This window comes from Talpa occidentalis, unplaced genomic scaffold (assembly GCF_014898055.3).
Source record: "Talpa occidentalis isolate TD23 unplaced genomic scaffold, MPIMG_talOcc4v2.1 talOcc4.5, whole genome shotgun sequence".
NCBI classification, from domain to species: domain Eukaryota; kingdom Metazoa; phylum Chordata; class Mammalia; order Eulipotyphla; family Talpidae; genus Talpa; species Talpa occidentalis.
This window is the reverse complement of record NW_023604861.1, coordinates 110,972,068-110,995,625: the sequence shown is the minus strand read 5'-3', so window position 1 is coordinate 110,995,625 and position 23,558 is coordinate 110,972,068. Positions and strand designations below refer to the sequence as shown.

At 53.7% G+C, this 23,558-nt stretch overlaps 1 protein-coding gene across 2 annotated transcripts in view; it reads left to right on the top strand.

The window, feature by feature from the left end:
* TTC7A (tetratricopeptide repeat domain 7A) overlaps positions 1-23,558 on the top strand; it is a 104,020-nt gene that overhangs the window by 59,598 nt on the left and 20,864 nt on the right. For both annotated transcript variants that reach the window (XM_037528103.2, XM_054687725.1), the window contains 5 exons: positions 824-881; positions 1,942-2,014; positions 4,714-4,874; positions 19,094-19,210; positions 22,743-22,840. In XM_037528103.2, coding sequence (XP_037384000.1) covers positions 824-881; positions 1,942-2,014; positions 4,714-4,874; positions 19,094-19,210; positions 22,743-22,840 — 507 coding nt within the window. The remainder of the gene's footprint in view (positions 1-823; positions 882-1,941; positions 2,015-4,713; positions 4,875-19,093; positions 19,211-22,742; positions 22,841-23,558) is intronic.

Below are 23,558 nucleotides of genomic sequence, written 5' to 3'. Positions count from 1 at the left end.
CCCCACCCTGCCAGCCATGTGTCCCCCATCCTTCAGGCAGCCACCTACTTCTGGGTCTTCACAGTGAGAAAAGGAGGGAATGGGCCCCACCCAGACCAAACCCAGAAGAGCAATCTGACCTGGCCAGGGCTGGAGCCAGGCGACAGTCATTTATTTTAAATCTTCCTTTGTGAAGCTTTAAGTCATGAAGATGAATCATTTTGAAGTGGTTCAGCCTGCAGCCAGTGCTTCAAACACCTGGCCTAGAGCATTTAAAGCAGGATTCACTTTACCAGAAAGGTGCCTGGTTTGGATTAAAGCAAGAAACCTGTGGGGAGAGCATAACAGAGGTTCCTGGGGGAGGGGAGTCTGTGCTGAATGGTCCTGACGCCATTAGGGAGGATGAAAAGTTCTGCGAGATGGTGGCTGCACCACGCCAAGAATGTGTTTCGTGCCACCAAATCATGCCCTTAAAATTTGTTTAAATGGTTAAAAAAGAAGCTGCAGCCTTGTGGCCAGGTCCTAAGTGGCGCCCCTTCTTGTGAGGTTTAGGCCTTTGCAAAGGTGGAGTTGACTCAGGTGGCAAATAATGCAAAGGAGTAGAAGGATGTACTGTGCCCAAAAATGGCCAACAGGGACACCCCCAACCCTGCCCGGGGCACCCCAGCCCGCCCCCTAGCCAGAGTCGTGGGTGGAATCAGCTCGGTGCTAATGCATTTGAGTTTCAGCTAGGGTTCTGGTGGGGCCTCTTCCTGCGCTGGGATGGGACAGGGCTGCAGCAGCACCCCTTCAGCAGCACCCCTTCGGCCATCCCTCATGACTCTGCCCCATCCTGTCTCTGCAGCGACACTGAAATCCAAGCAGGATGAATTGCACCGGAAAGCACTGCAGACGCTGGAGAGGTGAGCACGCCCGATTCTACACAGCAAAGGCACGAGGGAGCATGTTCATGGGCTTTTATCTCAGTGGACCCTCTGGCACAGGAGCAGAGGTTTCCATCCCCATTACATTGACCAGGAAACCCAGGCCCTCGGCGCTCATGCTGGAAGCAGGGCCAGACCTTTGGTTTCTGGACCTCTGCCTTTCAACTGTGTGGAACGCCCATGCGGGCTAACAGCACCCCCTGCTCAGCCCCCCTCCTCTAAGGGCTCAGGGCTCTAAACTGGGAATAACAGCCTATTATTTTTTTGATAATCACACTGCATAAAGCAGGAAAGGCACCTGCACAGGACCCCACATGTGGCAAGGGCTCAAAAATTGCATTGGTCTCCTAGCCTCACCCCACCCCAATCCTTACATAGAGTCCCTGGCTGCCCAGGCAAAGGAAGGGGAGTAGGGCAGGGAAACTCCTCCTTCAGGTCCATTCCTACAAGACCCCTATCTTCACCACAGATCCAGAGCAGCCTGTGTCCCTCCCCCTCTCCTTCTTAGGGCCCATGGCAAGGCCCTAAGAAGTCCTGGGTGAACCCTGCTGTGGAAGTACTGCCTGCAGGGGGACTGCCCTGCACTGCTTAGGTAGCTTCCTTGAAACTTAGAGCAATCCAGAGCACATCCAACCCCTCTCTGAGCTTCCAGGGTAATAAGGACATTTCCCTCCTTTCTCTTAGTTCTTTATTCCCAAGCCTTCTGGCCCAGAGAGGTCATTCTCACCCCTCCATCCTCGGAGAGATATTCCCTTCTGTCCTTCCGTGAAGAGGGCAGGCTCCACGTTTTGTATAAGGCCAGGCCAGCAGCTGCCCAGACCCCACCCAACTTTCCCTCCCCAACAGCCCCCATCTCAGCAGGAGTCAGCCCCTGCAGAGCCACTGCCCTGCCACGAGCTGCCCATGGACCTTCCGCCTGATCCATTATCTCCCAGCTGGGCACCGTCCCAGGCGTGGCCTGGCAGGACTCCTGAGGTTTCATCACACACTGGCTACTCAAGCCTTGGTGTCTAACTTGCTCCTCTCTTTCCCCATCCAGAGCACAACAGCTGGCACCCGGCGACCCCCAGATCATCCTCTATGTCTCCCTGCAGCTGGCCCTTGTCCGCCAGGTGGGTGACCACAGTTCCTAACCTCCAGATCCCTGAGCTTCTCCTGGCACTGATGCTTTTATTAGCTGTGTGACCCTTTGCTAGTCACTTGACCTCTCTGTGCCTGTTCCCTTTTCTGTTCTGTGAGTGCCCATTGTACTCCACTTCAGAGGGCCCTTGTAAGGAGGAGTCAAACAATGTGGTAAAGCCCCTGGCCCATGGTGGGCACACAGGGAAGGATTCGTCTCACCTTCACTTCCCCAAGAACATTTCCACCTCCTGAAAAGTTGATGAGTAACCTTGATAAGCATTTGTCTGTATCCTCACCTTCCACTGAGCTTTCCCTTAGGTCTGGGGGGTGCAGAGTGACTGGCAGGTGGAGCTGTTTCTTTCTGATCCCTAAGCTTTTCCCTGACCTATGGACACCATAGTCAGGATCGGCCCCTGGGGCCTAGTGGGGCTTCTGTCCACTGACTGCCTTCACCCCATTGGGACCACTACTACCACCCAACACCCCTCCAGGGCCACCCTCCTTCCTTCCCCAAGTAGAGCACCTGAGCTCTCAGTTCCGAGGACACTCGTGTCCAGGGAGTGAGGCCAGGCAGCCGCCCATCCAGGGCTTCCATTCCCCAGACCTTTTAGATCTCCAAAAGAGGATCAGGCCAGCAAGGTTTATCTTTGGTGATCCCTGAAGCCTTCCCCAACCCTCTACCCTCCACTTTTCTTTGAGGTTCTCTCCCAAACTACTCTATCCGCACATGGTCACAGCCTTCACACCTGCTATGGGTTAGATGACTGAAGGGCAAGGAGGAGATTGGCATTTCAACAGGAACTTGAGCTTAGTTTCTGCTCTGTGTGTGTGTGAGAGAGAGAGAGAGAAGACTTGGGCATCCTGGAGAATTGGTACGGATTGGAGGCACCTGGAATCTGTGGGTGAGGAGGAGGTAGTTCTCAACAGGGCTGTGCCTAGACCGTGGACCCACAACCTAAGAAGAGACTGGTCTTGACCTAGGATGGGCTTTGACCTCCCATGCACCAGCACAGGCTTAGCAGGGAGCCCCTGCTCTGCTGCTTACAGCTCTGCCACGCTGGTCCTTGAAGCATGGGGGAAAGACAGAAGCACTGGAAAATAAATAAGCATTTTCATTTGCAAATACATGCATTCTTTTAGCCCTTCAGAGGTAAAGCATATGCCTAATTTGCATATCTGGAAAATTAATTCTGAGATGGGAGCAGCTGGGACTAAGGCTAGCAAGCGGCAGAGCTGACTCTAGAACCCAGATGTTGTCAATTCACAATTACAACACTCCACTTACCACAGCCTAGTTGCCCAAGCAAGCCTGACCCACCTGTGCAGACGCCGGCCAGCCGGAAGGTGGGCCACAGCCATACCAGGCAGGGCGACAACTGAGCACAGCGTGGAGGCCTAGCGCTCTGGTACTTTTGGTAGAGGGAGAGAGTCGTGTCTGGGTGGGCTGCTTAGAGCTCTCATGGGGCCTGTCACTGATCTGTCTGTCTTTGAAGCAGAGTGTTTACACAGGTGGCTGCAGACATGCTTTTTTCTCCTGCCAGGGGTATGTCCCTTGGCGAGCCACAGGCCAGGACACCCGCGACAGGGGGTGTGTGCCTGAGAGCGTGACCTCCCCACTGAGCAGTGCCATGGGTGGAAATGCTGAGGTGGGGTCGGAGGAGGGGAAAGTGGAGTGCAGGCGTCTTTTGCATCCAGGGGGATCCATGTGGGGGGGGGGGGGGCGGGTGTTGTGCCGATCATGGTTTCTCCCAGAATGGAAGATCCTTGAAGCATCCCCATTCTCTCCTTGGGCCCACCCAAGAGCAGGAGCCCCCCTAGCACGGTGGGCCGGTGTGTGGTCTTAGACCTGAAACAGTCTCCGTGAAGGCTGTGCTAGGGACCCTGTTACTGCCTGAAGATGGGGCCTGAGGCCTCAGCGGCAAATCACTGAGGATCTCAGACTAGATGGGGTGGGGGTAAGGGAGCGGTAAGGTGTGAAAGGCAGTGAAGGTGCTCCTCCCAGCTGTTTCTGCCCCTCCTGGGCTCACCCACCAGGCCCTCAGGGCAGCCTCTGCCTGCCCACTTTCACATTGTGCCTCACCCTGAGAATGGAGGCAGCAAGCCCAAGCCAGTGAACCCTGGGATTCATGGTGATCTCTGACCTCCTGACTGCCTCTAGCTCTGCCTCCATCACAAGGAGAGGCTTCCTCAGACCACCTGCAGGGGGGCTAGCATCTGAGTAGACTCCACCTGTTCAAGGCTTAGTCCTCTCTGTGGGCACAGTCTCTGTGTGCCCTTCTGCCTTTGGAAAAGCTGCAAGCCCCTTTATCTCCCCTTCCGTGGAGGGCAATCACTCCCTTCCCTATGGGTGGCACCAGTGGCCCAAGTGTCCCAGCTCCAGGAAAGCCTGTACACTTGTGGCCTGAGTGTCCTTTCCTTTCCACCCTCCCTCTCAACTACCCAAGTCCGTCCTGGTGCACCATAAACCTGCTCCTCTTCACTCCCTGTGGCAACAGCAGTGGCTCCTGGGCGTGATGTGGAGCAGCAGATCCCTCTGCCTTATTATTTGGGGCTGTGGTTTCTCATCAGAGCCTCAGCTCAGCCCCCCAGTGCCCAGGGTCTCACTTGAATCTGGTGTGTCTGCGGTGGCTGGCACCTGGCACCAGAGTCCCAGGGGCAAGGTCACTAAGCTGGCAGTTTTCTCTGGCAGATCTCCAGCGCCATTGAGCAGCTGCAGGAGGCCCTGAAAGTGTGCAGGGATGATGCCAACGCCCTCCACCTGCTGGCGCTCCTGTTCTCCGCCCAGAAACACTACCAGCCCGCCCTGGAAGTCATCAACATGGCCATCACCGAGTATCCTGAGAACTTCAAGTGAGTTCCCTGCAGCCCTGCTGAACTGGAGGTCTGCTGGCCACAGACGTGGTGCTCGCTCCTCCCTGCCACATAGCCAGCCACACAGCAATTATGCGCCCACTGCACGCACATTCCCTGACTGGAGAGATGAGACAGGATGAGGACCCCTAGGGTTGGTGACTGGCTCTGGTGTTCTGTGCAGGTGGCCTTGGTAAGCTCTTCACAACCCTGCAGACTCCACAGGGGGCTGCATGGACCACTGAGAAGGTTATGCTCAAGTGCATGTGCTCAGGCTGCTTCCATCACTCTACATTTGAGCTTCACAGCTGGTCAACAGTGACAAATCATAACTGTGGCACAGACAGCCAAGGGTGGGACTCTGACACTGACTGCGCTGGCAGAGGTCAAGTGCACCATCCTTCTGTCCTGAGCTCCTCCATAGCCTCCCATTGACCATGTCACCCAGAGACCTAGCTCTTGGTGTGGGGACTGTGCTCCACTTAACCCAGGTGGGTAAAGGCAGGACTAGACCCCCCTCCACCTGTATACAGAGGACCTGCTGCCACCCAGCTAGGACACTGGAGACAAGAGCCAGGCTAGGCCGGCTGAGACAGTGTGCTGCTCTGTGGGAGGGAGCACAGGGGTGTAGTACACCTTGCATTCTGCAATCTAGGATGAGGGGCCCCTGATCACCCCACCCTGTTCCGCCTAAGGGTCTGAAGAAGACCATTTAGAACCAACAAAGGCTGTCCTGCTAAGACAGCCAAACAAGGCAAGGTCCTGGTTACCCTGAGAGGTGACTCACACTGACAATGTCAACAGGTTTCCAAGGAATTAGGGGAAATTGGTGGGTGCCACAGCGTGATAGGAGATAAAGGGAACTGCAATTGCTCTTGCCCGGGACAGTTCCCTTCACCTGGGGAGCCTGTGTCTTCACCTCCCCCCATTAGGGACAGCACTGACCCCAGGGGAGACTCAGACCTTCCTGTGCCTTTGGCCTCCTTCAGAAGATACGAGGGTAGCTTTGTTATGGGCTTTGCTGTGTATGCTCCCTTCTCACTAAGGCTCAACATAGACGTCTTGGAAATAGCAGAATGTCCTAATCAAAAGCTCCCCCATATGCCCCACTGGGGGTGGTGTTTATCCTGCAGGTCAGTCGCGCTTACTCTAATCTAGACTGACCCTCTGGCCACAGCACCTGACTTCTGACCCCTACCGCCTTCTGATCTACCTACCTCCCTCCTGGCCCCGTGGGTCCCAGCCGCCCACAGCCAGGTGTAAGCCGAGCTGGTGTGTTCAGGAGTCCTGACTCAGCCTGAACCCTCCATTTGAGAGATGATTAAAGCTGAAATCACTTCAAGAGGCAGGTAGCTTAGGGGATACTAAAGCAGATAAAGCAGAGTGAGAGACAAGGGATCAGTTGCCTTGTCGAATTCATCCTGCGTATGTATTGCTAGTAGTTTGTTCTAATGAAAATGCACAAACGACAGTTTCTCCCCTTCCAGTACCGGTTAACTTTGTTTTTTCCAAACTCCATCTTCGAGCCTGGATGGGGCAGGGGGCTGAGCATCAGAACTGTTGTCGGCTGCTGGCACAGGGGTGTGTGTTTGCTCTATTTAGTCAGGCCTCGGTGGAAACAGAAACTGTCAGCAAGGGACTTAGAATCCTAGAGTGGAGCGGGGGCCCTTTGCCCAGACCCTGGGGCTGTGTATCACATCAGAGAGTGTTTTATCAGCCAGTCCCTTTTGCAAGTGAAATCTTACATGAGAATTGAGAATATGAACTCACAGGAGCAGAGCTGGGCTGGTAGAAGGGCGGGGGCTTGCGCGCTGGCCCCTCAGCTCTCCTCCAATGCTGGGGGTCTGGCATCTGCCTATAGGGTCTCTTCCTGACCAGCTGAATGCTTTCTGCTGGCAGCATCACCCTCCCGGGCCGGAGGTGGGGAGGCTTCAAGCCACTTTGTGAAAATGTGCTTAAAGCCCACATTGTGCGGTAGGAAAGGGGGTTTCTGCTATGAAGGGTGGGGGGCCCTCTGGGTCTTCCTGGCTCCCTTGACCCATCCCAGGGTGGCGCCTCCTGCCTCCTGTCTTCTCCTGCCATCCATTCTCCTTGCTCTGAGGCTGGGTGAGGAAGCCAGATCCCTCCAAGTGCACTGTCCCCTCTTCTCCCACCTTACTCCAATGCTGACTCCTTCACCAGGGAGCGCCCACTTACTGGACATATCCTCATGGGGTTGGGGTCCTTGTCTTGAGGTTGATGACTCCCGGGGGGGGTGGGGGGTGGTTTCGGGACAGTGGAGGCTGTCAGTGGACTTCTGCACTTCTAGGAACGCCTGGACCTAAACTGTACCAGAAGTTCTGACTTGACCTGAGCACCCCTGAAACACTGCAGAACTAACTAGAAAAAAATGTAGGGAACTTCTGGGCTACAGGTCTGTGAGAGAATCCATCTCTGTTGTGTAAAGTAAAGCATCTCTACCTGTGTGCCTATCTCCAGGGAGATAGCTTTCAGCAGATCCTCAGTGGGGTCCAAAACCCAAAAAAGGTGATATGCCAGGTGCAACTTCCACCATGGAAACAGGACCCCCCACTCCCTCAGGGCTGGGGCCAGCAGCATGGAGACGTGTCTGAGGTCAGAGCCCAAGAAAGGAGAGTGTCCGAGTCCTGTCCCCTGCAGCCTCCATGTGCTTCTTCTGTTTCTGTCACCTCAGAGAGACATGCTGTGGACATTTGGGGAGCAGCATACCCCCCACTCCATGGTGCCTCACTTTGTGTTGTCGGCCATTGTGTTGTCGGCAGCAGGGCTGAAGAAATAGTGGCAAATTCTTTCTCCGAGTCACTGTGAGCCCCTCACCTCCAAGGTCATGAGGAGCTTGGTCTTTATCTGAGCCGGTTCTACAAGGCTAGAAAAAATATAGGGAGCTTTTGGTCTCCAAAACTAAAAGAATTCATTTCTGATGTTATATGAAAAAAAACCACTTTACGGATCTTGATTTCATATATATATGAAAAATAATTGGGAGTGGAGGTGGAAAATCCACCTATCACACAGGTCTGTGGAGTGGCTGTAGAGAAGGAGGCACAGCTCTTTACGAATAAGTCATACTGTCCCCCACAGATGAAACCCCAGAGGACAGAAACCACGGATTAGCAGGAAATGTCATTGAGTCCATTACCGGTCAGGGATCACTGAAAAATGTCATTGCTCTTCAGTTGAAACTGCATCCTGCTCTCCAGCTGCTCCCTGCACTGGGAACAAGCTGTGTGGCTCCAGCTGTTACCACAGAGTAAATTAAATGAGTGGTCCAGTAAATACACTGCAGCAAAAGAGAAAAATCAGACCCCCTTTGCCCCAACCTCAGCTCCCCAATAAGGTCTGTATTCAGGGGCACTTAGAAACCAGTGGTCCCAGTACCTCGCAGCACCTCGCAGATGGTTCTGCCTGGTGGCTGAGGTCTTTTAGAGGCTCCTCTCTTCTGCAGAGCCTGCCTGTGTGTCCAGTGGCCAGTAGCAGGGGTGGAGGAGGCCTGGCACCGGGAGGAAGCTGGGAGGTAGAATGGACCTCTTTCATTGTGAGTTTATCTGCAAGTGAGGACCACAGTGAGGTCCCCACTCTCACAAGGTTCTGCCTGTCATTAGCTGCACCTCCTCCAGCAGCTCGTACCTGCTTTGTGCCTAAAAGACTGGCATCTGTCCTGCCCCCTTCAGCTTGCAAGGTCTGTTCTGAGAGTCACAAGAGACACTCTGGAAGCCAGTTTACCACCCTGTAAAGGCAGCTGCAAGCAGGGTCTGAAAGACCAGAACATGGGACCCAAGGGACTCATGGGACCCAGGTGGGCCAGGAGATAAAGGAGGACCCCCGTGTAGGGGTGCATTGAGCTGAGGGCAGGTTAGCTTCTTCCCAAGAGTTCCGCGTTGCCGGCTTCAAGACTCCTAGAGAAAAACCCAGCTTTTGTGGAGTTGAGCCATTGAAAATCCTTCTGCATTCAGGGATAAAAATGTAAAATGAAGAGGATCTTGATTTCCATGCTCTGGGACAGGCTTCCATTATGGAGCTTGGTCTTAAAAGGCAGAAACGTGATGAGGAGGAGACTGATAGCCCCTTGGGGACAGTGCGAACCTGGCACAGTGGGAACCAGACACCCCAGTGGCTTCCTGCAATCCTAAGGGCTTCCAACTAAGCCCAGGACACATGTGCTGGCCGGCCTGTCCCCTCTGGGGGGCCTCGCTCCCTATTTGGACCTAGGTTCCAAGCCAGGACAGACCTCAGAATGTGAGAGGTCTTATGCCAGCTTGGAGATGCCTTTGCTAGTCCTTTCTTCTCCTCCTGGGTATAGGAGGCAGCTGTGAGGCCCGGTCAGGGAGGAACAAGAATATGGGGTCAAGGGGAATGGTGCTAATAAACGTGGTTCCTAAAGCCACAGGCTGCAGGCTCCCTGGGGTTCTGGTTTTAGGTAACAGATTCCTTGTGCTTTAGTCAGGCTGCTTGTAGTGAAGGTCACCATGGTAACCAAACAACATTCCTGGGCTAATGATGGGAGCTTTCCAATAACCAGCCTGTCAGTCACTGCCCCCACCCCAGGCCTGGAAGCCTGCCAGACCAGTTTGGAAAGCCAGGGCCATTGGGCGGGCACTAGCAGCCAACCAGGCTGCCCTTCCCCTCTCCATGGTGCAAGGCGCCTCCTCCCACCCGTTGTTGGGTAGTCCCTCTTGAGAGTTTCTGCCCGGCCCAACCCAGGTCCTATGGAGCTTGGAAGGCCCTACGGGAAGGTGTGTTGGAGTCCTAGGGGGCACTCCCTAGCTCAGGAACAATATGGCTGGAGCTTGCTGTGTGTAAACAAAGGGAACCAGCAGAGCCATCTCCCCCAGGAAACCCCGGTTGTTTTGGAAAATGTTTGCCCTGATAACTACACTTAGCTGGGTCAGACCTTGACTGAATTCAGTTCAGGGTAAGGTTGGCCCTCAAGGGCAACTCTCCCATCTACGTGGTCCACCTCACCTTTTTCTCAGGTTGCCTGTGATACATTTCTAGGCATGCATCCCCCCAAACAAAAGAGATCCTAGTCCTGGTGCTCCTGTTAACATTTGTGACTTAAACCTAGTGTGTTTATTGGATGGTTCTTATTAGGAACTTGTCGGAGATCAAAAGAATGCTTAAAATACCAACACACCAGTGAGGAGGCTGGAATCAAAGGTATTAGCACAAACATAGTTTATCACTTCACTGTGTTCATTAAACATTTTTGGCTGCCTCTGCCTCCCCTCCCTCCGCCCACCCTACCCCCCCACCCCCCCAATCCTCCCATAAGGACAAGAGCTGAGGTTATACTTGCAGACCATGTGGTGGAGGGAGGTGTTAAGCCAGGCATAATCACTGGCACCGTTGCTGCGTTCTTGTTCCCAAAGGTCAGTTCCTCATCCGCTAAGCTGGTTTGACATTCAGCATTTCCCTTTGCTGGTTGTTTGCTGGAGCATCCTGTGATCTTGCTCAGTGTGAACTGCAGTCCCCAGCTCTCCTAGTGGTCTGCTCACACTCCCACTAGGAAGGAAGACCACATAGGTAGTTGTGTTTGTTGGGCAAGAGAGGGAGGAACAGGAGAAAGACAGGTGTTTACAGGTTTTTCCGAAAGGAATTCATTGGTCTTAAAGTAGTTTCAGCCCTTTGCTTCCGGATCCTTCACTCCCTTGGCCTCCTGTTATCAACATTTCCTGGAGGCAGGCATCATAGCCCAGGGGTGCCCCAACCAGAGACAGAGCCTCTCTGTCCCTGGGAGATGGCCCAGGAGGTGCATTTATGCCCATTAAGCAGGCCCAGCCTCCTCTCTGTAGCGGATGGTCTTTAGATCCCAAAGGTTTCTTCCCTATCATAGATTATAGACCAAAGCCAAGGCATTTGCTTCTTGATGTCTTATACCATCTTATGCTGGGAGCCTGCCTTTCTGGAAGTTCTTCCCTCTCTCTGGAAGGTTCTGTGTGGTTTGTGTTCATATCTTTCAAGACGTTGAATTCATGGAGGTAACTGGAGGTGGCCTGCAGCTGAGGGAGGCCTGCCTGCTGAGTCAGCCCTCGGTCAGCACAGACAAGAAGGCCTTGCCATGCAGCCAGCTCCAGGGTAGGCCCTGGATACATACTGCCCAGGTCAACTCTGCAGCTGATCCAGGTGGCCAGGGCCTTTGAAACAAGGAAGAGCTGACTTAAAGAAGCAACATCTTGTGGGCTATTGATTTTTTATGCTTTCAAGTCATTTCACATTGAATACATTCATCAAGAGATGGAGGGTCAGTGTGAGCCTGAAAAGATTAGGGGACATGGGTCATTGTAATCCTACGGATCCCAGGAAAAGCTGTGGGTTTTAGGGCTAAGAAGATCTGTCATAAGGGTCCCTTCCATGTTGGGGATTAGCCGGTGCAGTGGTAAGAAAACTGGACCTAATCACAGCCTCTCCCCTTTGGGGAGTTGGCTCCCATTTAATTTACTTAAGATCCTCTAAGAGCATGTGTGTGAGTTTAGTCAGTTGCCCCTGTGAAGTCTCTCCCTGAGGCAGTGGTGGGTGCTGGGAGGAGACTGGGGAACCTGCGTAGCTCTGCACTTCCCTGGGCACTCCTCAAGGGCCAGGTGATTACAACAGGGGTGAGGGCGAGGGGACATGCTGGATCCTGCTCAGGAGGCCTACTCCTCTCCTACTTTTTCTTGCCCAGCCCCCACCCTCGCTGTCCTCAAATGGGGCCCCTGTGCCAGCTCAGTCTCCCACCCCACCTCCCTGCTGGTCCAGGCCCCTGGGGAGCTCTTCTCACCTGGGCTTTGGTTCCAAATCCTGCCGGAGCTCAGAGACTCCTGAAGGCTCCACTTTACACTCAGAGCCGAAACAGTCAATGGAGTACTTGATTCTCTTCTTTCCTTCTGTTTCGCATTTGCTCCAGCTGTATTATTTCAGCTTCCCCCTTCACTGTGGGCACCTAGCGCACCCCAGTAGACCCTCTGATGGGGAGACCATGGGAGGGATTTTTGCTCTCTTGAAAGAAAGGAAAGGAAGGACGTTAGCACCGCACTGTCCTCAGAGCGCTCTCCCACTCCTGTTTTGATGATGTTCGGATTTGATTGGCTTATTTTTTGGTCTTTTCAACCCTACTACTTTAAAGGTGAAGAAATTCAAGGGAAAGTTAGATGCTATTCCAAAGTTAGACAGCGGATGAGCAGCAGCACAGGGACCAGAGCCCACACCATTGATTGGCTGAGCAGCCGTGGCGTGCCTGAACCCCACAGGCTTCAATAATATCAGAAGGGCCTCCCCTGGTGGCGCAGCGGTTGAGCGCTGGGCTGCGAAGCTGCCCGCAGCCTCTGCAGCGCTGGTTCGATCCCCGGCTGCTCCCCAGCCACCGGCGAGGGTTCCACATGGCGCGCAGACCTCTCCTGCCGCCCGCTGCTCCCCTCAGCAGTGTACTTCGGTCCTTCTGCCTGCTCTGCTCCCCGCTCTGGCTCTGGTGGATTCTCTCACCCTCCCGCGCTTCTGACTGTACCCAGTGCTTGTATAAATAAATAAATAAATCTTTAAAAATAATAATAATAATATCAGAAGCTTGCTGTGTGCCAGACTCGGCTCTAAGCTCTTTCCAGGCATTTATCTCCTCAGCAACCCTAGGAAGTAGAGGAACTTGCCTATTCCCTCTTTACAGATGAGGCTTGAGGGGTGTAATTAATACAGAGGTAGGGAAATCACATTGACTGGGCAATCGTGGATTGAAACCTTTATGAGGTGCCACCCCCTACCCCAGCCCAAGCTTCTTTATCTACTTTATTTTCACAAAACAACCCCAGGGCGGATAGCTACTGTCGATCCCATTTTATAAATATAAAACTGAGGCTTGAGTGACTTGCCCGGGGTCACGTGGAATTTGTACCTGGGTCGTCAGTCTTGGACCCTACTTTTCACCACTGAGTGGGTCCAGGATGGGTCCCCCTCCTGTGGAACCCCTGTATACAGGCCTCCTGGCCAAGGAGTTAGACTTTCCAGAGGCGTGGCTGTCTGACTCAGAGAATAGCCTGCTTTTTCACTCAATTATGTGTTTTCTTTAAAAATAGAACTCCTCATTAAAACAGCACGGCACAGCCATCAGCTGGAATTACTAATTACTGTCCTTTAAAGAGATAATACTCCCTTCTGTGCCCTCGCTACACCTGCCGCCACCCCTCCCCCACTATAGGGCTCCCAAGGGATGACCAGGTAGCAATGGATCAGGAAGGGACCCTTAGGGACCCTCAAAATGTGCAGATGAGCCAGTGGGACCAAGATGAAGAAGGTTTGCAGGCCACTGCAGCTTCATTCCTTCGGCGTGGCCCGATCTGGGAACACCCACAGCTCTCCTGGCTGCAGTGAGTTCTTGTGATTCAGTCATTCTGTTATCCAGCAAAGATTTTCTGAGTGACCTTAGGTCAGGCATTGGCAATACAAATGTAAGAAAGACATGGTCCCTGCCCCAGCACAGAATCAAGCATGAAAACTGGCAACGACATATGTCACAGGCTGACCACTGGCCTTTCCGAAAGTGACTGAACCCGCTGCCTTTCAACACTCTCTGGCCCTTCCTCCTCTCAGTGGTCCTCCTGGGCGGTGCCAGGACTGTTCCCAGTCAGCAAGTAGCACTCAGAGAGAGGCAGGCCTTTGCTAAGAAGCAGCAGGGCCTGAAAGTGTACCCACATCACCTGATGCCTAAGGGCATGTTTCAGCGCAGCAGAGTCCTCGTGTTTGATGGGAAGCAGGCCAGGGGCCAGAGGTGGCTCCCTCAGATGTTCCTTGGTTACAAGTGTTTACTGCCATCCTCAGTAATTTTATAGAGAACTGTTTCAGGAGCATGAAAGTAAAAATGTGGGCCCATTGTGTTGCCACCTACACAACCCCTGTCCTTCCCTGCAATCACCTCTGCTCTACCCACATGCCCCTGCCACCAGGAGGGAGAGCTGGGTGAGCAGCTAAGGAGGGGACTGGGGAGGAAAGGGGATGGGTAAGGTGACCTCTCACCCCAGGATAGTGCTTGCTTAGGCAGAGATGTTTGCTACAAAAATATCCCGTACTTACGAATTCTTTATTTATTTTTACAAATTCTTTTTTTTTTTTTTTAAAGAAGTTTTTAGAAGGGCTCATGCTCACCCAGTTCTGAGGAAGCTCACCCTGGATATTATTCTCTCTGTGGCTGTGGAAAGAAATGATTTATCTTCCCTTGGATGGGAATGGCTCCAGGTCCTAATCCTTCTGACAAATAATTAGCAGACTAATCCTGCCGAGGAATGCAGGCCAGCCAGGGCCCAGGAAGAGACAGAGAAACAGGAGGCAGATACAGGCCGACCTGTGCATTCCCCTGGGAACCTCCATCCTCAGCCCTGGACTGAGTGACCAGGAACACTGTCAAAGACCTGTCACCTCAGGTGAAACCCAGAAATGCCAGTCTCTGTCTTCCCTTATGGAGGAGGGTTGGTCTCGATGCAGACATACAGATGAACTAAGCAGGGCTGAGGTATTTCACAGTTCAGCAGTGGCTGCCTCTGTTTAGGTTGCTCCGAGGCTGAACACCTTTTCTGTGTCCCCCAGGTGCTGGTCTGTGCAGGTGACACAAGAGGTGTCAGATCCCTGGCCTGACCAGAGTGTGGTGGGAGAAGAGGTGTGCAGTGATGCCCATGGCTAGCGTGGGCTGCTGAGGCTCTGGCAGCACTCAGAGAGGGTAGAGTGCTTGGGCCTTCTGGCCATGACCTAGGTACACGTGCTAGGTCTTTTTGGACAGGCCCGTAGAGAGTGCCAGAACCTGGGACTGGAGCCCCAGAGTTCATGGCATGTTTACACTGACTCTTGCTCTACCCCTTCACATCTGCCTTCAGATGCAATGCCATGGCCAGGGCATTTGGCCCTAGAGGACCTCGGTGTTTTTTTAATTGCCTGTGAACTTCTAAAACTTAGAAGAAAGTGCTTGCAAGAGAGGGGTCGCAGCTTAGGTTGCTTCACCTGGACCCAGTCAACTGTGGGTCTGTCTGTCCCCCGACCCTCTTCCCGTCTCATGCCCATCTTAGATCTGAGGGACTGCACAGGACTGCCTGTCTTGCTGAACAGGTCATGAAACCTGGTGGCTTACTAAGCACCTTCAGAGGCCGCTGGTTTGGAAACTGCTCTTTGGAGTTTGCTAGGTCTGCAGTTTCAAAGCAGGAGTTCCTCCCCCTGGGCACTGGCCACATGTGCTCAAGGACTGGGTGCAGCTGTGAGTTCCTCAGCTGCTGTTTGTAGGTCATCTCAGTTCATTCTGAGGGAGTTCCTGGGCACCCGGGTGGGAAACGTCTCTCCCATGGACGCTGTGTGGGGCCCAGCTGGCAGCAACAGGGCTGGCACATTAGCTTGGAGTTTCTTATTCCTCAGCCAGTATCGTTCCACTCTGAGTGATATCACAGCGCAGGGGTTGAGGACAGCAAGGTGGCCGTGCTACCAGAATGGCTTTGTCTGAGTGTGGGCGGGCTGCTAGAGGCTCTCCATGGCTAGAATTTGGCTCTGCCTGGGATAAAGAAGACAGATGTATTCATGTTGCCCCCAGAACTCCTTGATCTCCCAGCATCGGGAAGGGTAGTATCAGAAACCAGGTCTGATTTGGCATGGGCTGTGAGGCCCAAAACGTGGCTAGCTGGTTGTTGAAACACCCATTTTAATAGTACTAATGGGAGACCCATACTCAACTCCCTGCCAGGCCCTGGAGAAGTTGGGAGAATACTGACATGGCCAGAGGGGCCCTGTCCTGCAGCTGCTCACCTCCTGGGGTGCACACGGTGGGACACAGGATGAGCTGCACGGGGCTTTTACCATCTATAGGCAGGACCGGCTGAACTCTTTCTTGGAGTGTCTGAGTTTAAAAATGCTTAATAGGAGGTTATCTTTATTATTGAATTCACATCCTGTGTGACAAAAAGAAAAATATATGTATAATATAATTAAGTGCTAACTGAAGACTATTCTGAACATTCACAGGACGGCCAGCCTTAGCATTCAGGTCTTCTCAGGGGAGGCCTGGGCTCTGGATTAAAATCATGGGCTTTTTTAGAGTCTCAGAATCCTTCCTTCAAATGCTATTTTAAAGTCAGGGACTGGCAGTTGTAGGTGGGGAAACCATCTATCCTCCAGCCCCGGCTGTCAGCAGCCGCCATGCCACCCCCTTCACCCCCGGGAGACACAGCATTCTGATGAGGTACCAGGCACGGTGGCACCCCAGAAGAAGTGGGCGGCCCCTCAGCAGAGTGGAGAGGGTTCCCGTGCTCCACCAGGCTGGCTGTTTGGTGTCTGAGAAGTGCAGCAGAGTGGCTCCTTCCGAGGGAGTGGAGTTGTTTGTTGTTCATGTTTCAAGGTAGGGAAGTCCAGTAGTGAGTTTAAGCCTTGCCTGCAGGTGCACAGATGTGCAGGCTCTCCTGGCAAGTGTGCACATCCCTCCTGGGACACAGACGATCAGAGGGTGACATCTGGTTAGGAGTTGCCTGAATGTTGGAGAACCCCAGCAGGGATGAAGCCAAGCACAAGTGATCCAGGAGCCGGTGGCACAGTTCAGAAAGCTGCTGATGCCCATGTGAGCAGCACACGATGCCCAAGGTCACGCACATGGCAGGAATAGAGGGCAGCACAGAAGCATCTGGATGTCGCCATGGGCCGTCAGACAGGGCTGTTTTTGAGAAAGATCTCTCTGGCAGTGCTGAGCTGCAAAACCAAGGAAATCTCAGGAGCTAATCTGGAGCCTCCCAGCATCGGGGAGTGAAGGATCCAACCACAGGGTGTCTGTTGGAGTGCTTACCCCAGCCCAGAAAGGATGCGGTTGGGTTGAGAAATTCCCCTGTGGGTATCTCACGCTAATGGAATGTCAGCAGTGTGAGGATAATAGCCTGCGCTGGTAGAACTGTAACGCCAGCTCAGCTCTCAGCTACTTCTGTTCCAGCACGTGGTGTGGTCAGGTCTGCCATGGACCACTGTGGCTCTTGGGATGCAGAGAGAAGTGGGGGAGGGGCCCTGGCAGAGGAATGTGCTGAAGAGGAGCCTTGTCTGGGGGGGTTGGCGCAGGGAAATCTGCAGGTCAGCCCAGGGAGCTGTCCCAGGAACGAGCACAGTGTGGAGTCTGGCTGCCCAGGAGACTCTGCACTGCCTCAGAATTGGGCAGCCTTGGCATAGAACTGAGCCTGCCTGAGCCTGGGTGTCCCCCATCCCTCCAGGAAGGGGCTTTCATTCCTCACCAAGGCCTGCTGCTCCAGCAGTCTCAGGCCTTCCCAACTTCACTGTCCTCTCCACCTACTCCCAGCCATGCCCCAGCCCACCCTCCTTTTTATTTTTTTTTTAAATAATAAATTTTATTTTTATATTCCCCCATACAATTGCAAACGCCCCATTCTGACCCCAATCACTCCCCTCCCGCCCCCCACCACCCTCCTTTTTATTAAACACCAGCTCCAGCAAGACCCCTTCTCTGTTCTTTCTTTGCACTGAGTTCCAGCCAAAATTACAGCACTTGATTCTCTAGGCAATTTGTCATTTTTAACTCTAATGGTTACCTTGAAGGCAGAAATCATGTCTTCATAATTGTAAAGCAGAGGCTCTGTCTACTTGTGGAGTGGATTGGACCCTTCTCCAGTCTAGAAAGGAGAGTGGGGGCAGCAGAATCAGTCCTTTCCAGCAGCCTCCCACCAAGGTGCCAGCCCAGGCCCATGCAGTCCACGCTGCCCTCGGATCACATAGGCAGATGATTCACTAGTACTTGTTTTAAGAAGAGCACAGGACATCCTAAGAGTCTGGGAAAGCTTTCTGGGGACTCAAAGTCAGACAAGGGGGATGGATGAAAGTGGAGAGGCCTGGGGTGGGGGTTGGGAGGACTGTCCCTTGCTGGAACCTGAGAGGTCTGGGGGTGGGGCTCGGATCACAGGGATGCAGACTCATCCGTAGGGGGCCTAAGTGCCAACTTCAGGTGGCAGAGCCACCTTGCAGTGAAAGTGATCAAGTTCAGGGCCTGACAGTTGTGTGGATTCTCCCAATAGCTATGGGGATTAGAGGGGGAGCTTCCTGCTCACTGTCCAGTGAGAACTGGGGTCACAGCCTTGTTTGGGCCTCAGTGACTCAGCCAAGTTCTCTGCAGGCTGCCCAGGCAGCTGGTGTGCATCTCTGTGGCTGGCAGTGCCCATGGTAAGAAGATCAGAGTGCTTCCATAAATAAACAGCCACTTCCTTGGGCCTTCTAAGTGTCCCCAGCTGCCTCCACCCTCCAGAGGACCCCAGACTTCCCCAACAACTCAAGGCCAAACAGCTGGCACAGCAGGGTATCCAGGATGCCCACCCTGGTTCTGGTGAGCCAGTGTTCACGTGGCCTTTGCTGCGTCCAGGGCAGAGGGAGAGACATCGGCCCCTCGTGTGGTCCTGCCTCTCAGTGGACCAGCCCTTTCCCTCTGCAGCCACACCCCCACATGGTTCTGGTCAGAGGACGTTCCTCAAGTGGAAAGAAATCCTGATGCTGCTCCCTTCCTTTGCCCAGTAGCTGTGTTCCCAGGTGGTGACTGAGTAGGTGCTCATGTAGCTTTAATCCCATTGACTATATAAGGGAAATCCCTGTCTTAGGAAATTCAGTGAAGAGTCTTTGAGAAAGTAAAACAATACCATCTTCACGTACCCAAGGGCAGGAAACAAAGTTTGCAGTTCAAGTTAGGGGATGTTAGTTGAGCACCTACTGCGTGCCTGTAAGGGGGGACGCAGAACTCTTCCCTTTTCACCATTTCATTGCTTAGCCTCATTTCTTAGTTCGAAGTCGCTTTCTGGGTCTCTCTCTAACACAAGCCCCCGTCGAGAGCCGGAAAGGCGCAAGTGGAGGGGGACAGCCCTGTGTTCAATGAGGGCACTGGCTGAGTAGCTGAGGATGAGGGTAGGAGGAGCAGGATCAGTAAGTATCCTTGATGGTGCCAGAGGGTGGGGCAAGAGGGCATGTGCTCAGGGACGGGGTGAGCGTTGCCGTCACCAGAGAATGCAGAAGAGCGCTGCGTGCTTTGGCCATTGGATGGAGAACTGCGGCAGAAGGAGCAAATGATCCAGGGGCATTGCCCAGGCCACCACCCTGGGCTCTCATCCTTCTGTGGGTTGGGGAGGTAGGCAGATGGGTGCTGCGCTAGTGGGGCAGAACCACATGGGGTTGCAGCCTGGGAGGAAAACCAGGGGGACAGGGCCCCGTGTTGATGGTCCTGTTCCTCCCTGCAGCCTGATGTTCACCAAGGTGAAGCTGGAGCAGGTTGTGAAAGGTCCAGAAGAAGCCCTTGTGACCTGCAGACAAATGCTGCGGCTGTGGCAGACCCTGTACAACTTCTCCCAGCTGGGGTGAGTGTTTGCCTTGCCCCTATGGTTGCTGGAGAGTGTGGGGTGGTGTTGGCAGGTGGTGGTTGCCAAGGCAACAGCCCGCCGCTGAGTGGCCGAGGTGCCTGGCGGCGTGGGGTAGGGTCAGTGAGGATATTTGAATGAGAGAATGGGACTTACTGCTCCTGGGGCTTTTGACATCATCCTTGGGCTAATTTTAAGCTTTTGACCGTCATCTATGAAGTACATGAAAAATCCGTTTAGGAAGCTAAAGTTCAGAGGGGTAAGAAGGAAGGAATCATTATTGAGCATCTGGGCCAGATGCTGGACTTGCTGCTTTATCTTTTACATCAACCGCTTTTTTCTTATATATTATCAGATTTTTGTTCCTACCCCAGGGGAAACTGAGACTCGGAATTTATGTAACTTGTCAAAGTCACTGGCCTTGTAAATGGTGGTGCTGCGACTTGAACCTGGGTTTCCTGATTCCCAGCCCGCGGGGCCTCTCTCTTTCCTGCTTCCACAAGGAAGCTCAAAGAGGAGGAGAAAGCAGAGTTCCCAGAGGGCCCCATCCTCCTCCCCAGTTACCCACTCTTTCCACATGCAGCATCCTATCCCCTGCCGCAGCCGCCAGCCTGGGCTTGTCCTGCACCCTAGCGGGGCACTCTCATCCAGGCTGAATCTGCAGTCAGTCTTTGCTCCAAACCATTGGGACATTGGGGTTCAGCCTGTGAGCCCAAAGCAGAAAAAGGCCTCATGCAGGGCAGTGCACTACCCCTTCTGGGCCCCTCCCTGGGAATGCTAGCTGTGTCATCTCCCAAAGGCCTCAGAGAACCGATTCTGGTGGGTATTTGCATTTTCGTAGGGATCTGGGAGCCCAGAAAGTGTCCCTGATCCCCAGAGGAGTGTCTCTAATGGTGAAATTTAGAGGAGTAAATTTACTCCATGTAGGGTAGGTGATGGAGTGAAAGCTCTAGATCAGCCCTCTCTTTGCTCTCCTCTAAACTTGGGACATCCAGGGCAGAGGGGGACCAGTGGGTAGAAGCTGCCAGAAGAATGTTCAAAGGGAAAGGACTTTTCAGGAAAAAAAGGGGAAAGCTGCCTGGCAACTGGGGGATGTGTGGGCAGGGCTCCAGCGTGGGAAGCACCGGCATTTGGATGCCCTTTGCTCTCCCCCTCACTGGCCATGGCCACAAGGGCAGGTGCACCATCTGGCTCCCTTATGGAGAGGAGCCAGCCCTGGAGCCACCATGGAGTTGGCAGTGAACACCTCTGGGCGCTCTTGCCAGGACCCTCTGAGCAAGACTATTCTTGCTACCCACATGCAGGCCTGTGCCTCCCTCTGGGCAGCAGAGCTAGGAATGGGCAGGCACTCTACAGGGTCAGGGGTGGTGGGATTTGCCCTGCGTGGGGGTGGGAGTAGCAGGGTCTTTTCAAATCACTACCTATGCTCTCATTGAGGATCTGAGGGCCTGGTGGAACCCCTCATAAGTGGAAGCCTGAGGCACGACTCCTTGGAAACCTGGGCCAAACATTGGGATCCGAGGTCTGGATCCAATACCCTCCAGACTTTTCCAAGAATAGAAAGGGTTCTTTATGAACACAGTTTAGGAGCAGAAACTAGGGCTTATAAAATCTCCTTTGGGGCAGCCGGCAATCAAGGCCAGAATCCACAGCCTGAAGGTCTGGCTTACTCTTCCCCACCCTGTCGGCCCCACCTCATCATGCTCCCTGGCACACCTCCTTCCATGCCCTGCCTTGGCCAGCCCAGACTACCCCGCAGGCCCCACTCAGCTGCCTCTCCTTCATGGCACCTCCAGTCACCCCACCTCAAATGCTCAGCCCTCTCCCTCTGGGTTTTTGTTAATTGCTCAGCTTGGACTGTCTCTTCTCCACATCTGGCTGTCAGGTCTTCAGGGTAGGAGCAAAGCTGTGTGTTTGGCCTAGAACCAAGAGGCACAAGGCCTCCCATGCCCCCACCCCAGCCCAAATTGGGCTGTTTTTAGAGCCTCAGACATGCAGGCCTCACAGGACCTAGGAGGGAAGGCAGGACAAGGAACCATTCCTGTGGCTCTGCTCCAAATCAGCATGTGCTGGGCACCTGCCCTGGTGGGTTCATGTACGCTTCACGGGTAACCTTGTGACATCAACTTTCTCATGCTCATTTCAAGCTGAGGAAATTAAGGCCTAGAAAGCTAGCTATGCGGAAGATCACACAGCTAAGTGACCCTTTGCTTCTACACATTGAGGTACCTCTGGGAATGGGAAAAGTAGGAGAGCGAGGGAACTCCCCCCACCCACTGTGGTATTTGCATGGTTTCCTCTGGTGCCCAAGAAGGTGACTGTGCACCTACAGGCCTGAGTCAGGATGGCAAAGATACGAAGCTCTGGCATTTGTTGTGGCATCATTGTCTGGTGCCCTTCTCAACTGAACAAGCCTCTGGCTCTAGGCTGGGCCTGCCCTTTCCACCTCAGTCCTCCTCTAAGTTCCTCAATCATAGGTTCAAGGGCCATGGGCTTCCCTGCAGTGGACAGGGGCTGACTGAGGCTGTGTGCACCCCAGGATGAGCACAGCTGGCTATTCTGCCTTTATGAACTAGAGGCTCCCCCCACCTTCCCTTTGAAAGAAGAAGGACCTCCTGAGAACTTCAGGGACCTGGACACTTGGGGTGGGGGACAAACAGGACCACCATGCTTGTTTACCTACCACCCCAGGGCCCCTGTAGCTACTCGGGGGCCACTCTGGCAGCCCAAAGTGGGGCACCTGAGGCAGAAATGGGACTGAGTCTCCCTTCCCTAAGGGGCAGGCTGCATTGTTCCTGGTGGCCTATGAAGACTGGGCTTTCCTCGGGGGCCAGTCCACAGTCCCTGCTCTGTGTCTGGCTCTCCTTGACTTTGTGAGGTCAAGAAAAGGTAGAAAAGACCTCCTACCTCCTCCCCACCACCACATCTGCCTGGGGAAGCTTCTGGCCTCACCCACTCTGAGGAATGGACTGAAATGGAGAGTTTCTAATCCTCAGTGTATGTAGCACCAAGACCCATGATGAGGGAGCGCCAAGGAAGAAGCAGCAGTGAGGGGCAGGCAGCCACAGGAGGCTTCCAGATAGATGAGCCTACTCGGGCTGGGTTCTGCAGCATGAGGGATTTGGGCCCACTGAGGAGAACAGTGGGAATATTCTCGGTGGCAGCAGCATGAGCAAGCTTGTCACCCTGGGAACAAAATATGGTGGTGTTAGAGAATAGTGAGGCGGCTGATGGTCCCTCAGGCCACAGTGGGTGCAGGCTCGTGTGTGTGTGTGTGTGTGTGTCTGTATGTGTCTGTGTGTGTCTTGGGAGGGGTGGAGAGTAACAATATGTCAGTTTAGCCACCGGGTCGAGCCAGATTCTAGGATCCCAAACCTGTACTCTACTCCATACTGTCTCTGCTTGTTCCCATCTGTCCTGGTGATCCTGCTTTGGCTCTGTTCTCAGCCCCAGAGCCTGCCTGGCATGAATTTCCCTCATTTTCCCTGCCAGTCCTCTGCCTCACTGGGCCTGGCCCTCCCTTGCCTTCCAGTGGCCTGGAAAAGGATGGCAGCTTAGGCGAGGGCCTCACGATGAAGAAGCAGAGTGGCATGCACCTGACCCTTCCCGATGCCCACGATGCAGACTCTGGTAAGACTGTGCCTCATGGGCAACCATATGTGTGGGTCACAGCCTGCTCTCCCAACTTGAGCACAAACAGGGCGAGTGGATGTGCACAACCCGGCCAGCCCCCTTCCATTTCCCCCTACCCTCAGCTTCCTCCTTGCCAGCTACAAGGAGGAGCTGCCCCTGGTCTGGACAGATGCCAGCCCTGGGGTGGGAGGAGGGGACTGACCCTACCTGCAGGGCAGGAGTGAACAGAGCCAGGGAAGATTTGGGTGGAAAGGCAGCCGTGGAGCACAAAACCCTTTCCCTTAGTAGGCTAAAGCTCAACTCCAAGGTCTGCCAGATCCAGTCAAATAGAAAGGGATGAGCTGAGCGTGACTTATATTTGCAGCTCTAAGCCCAAAATTGTTTCTTGGAAAAACTCAGCCAGACACCCATGTCTTATGAGATGCAAATGAGTTCAGGAACTGCAAACTTTTACCAAGGAGTAGAGTGGAATTAAAATGGAATACCTTCCCCCAAAAACACAAGAAGAGTTAGTCATGGGAAAGACAGTGTGAGGAGAGTTGTATTTAGTGGCACTGCTCATTTTTTCCACCTCTGTGGACATGAACCAAGTTGCACCTTCGTTGTCAAATGACAGAGTTGATTCCCAGTGCCAAGCCTGGCACCCAACCTGAGGCACATCTGAGCAGTGCCAGCTGGGAGCGGGCTGCTGATCCGAGGAGCCAGCAGGGAGGGG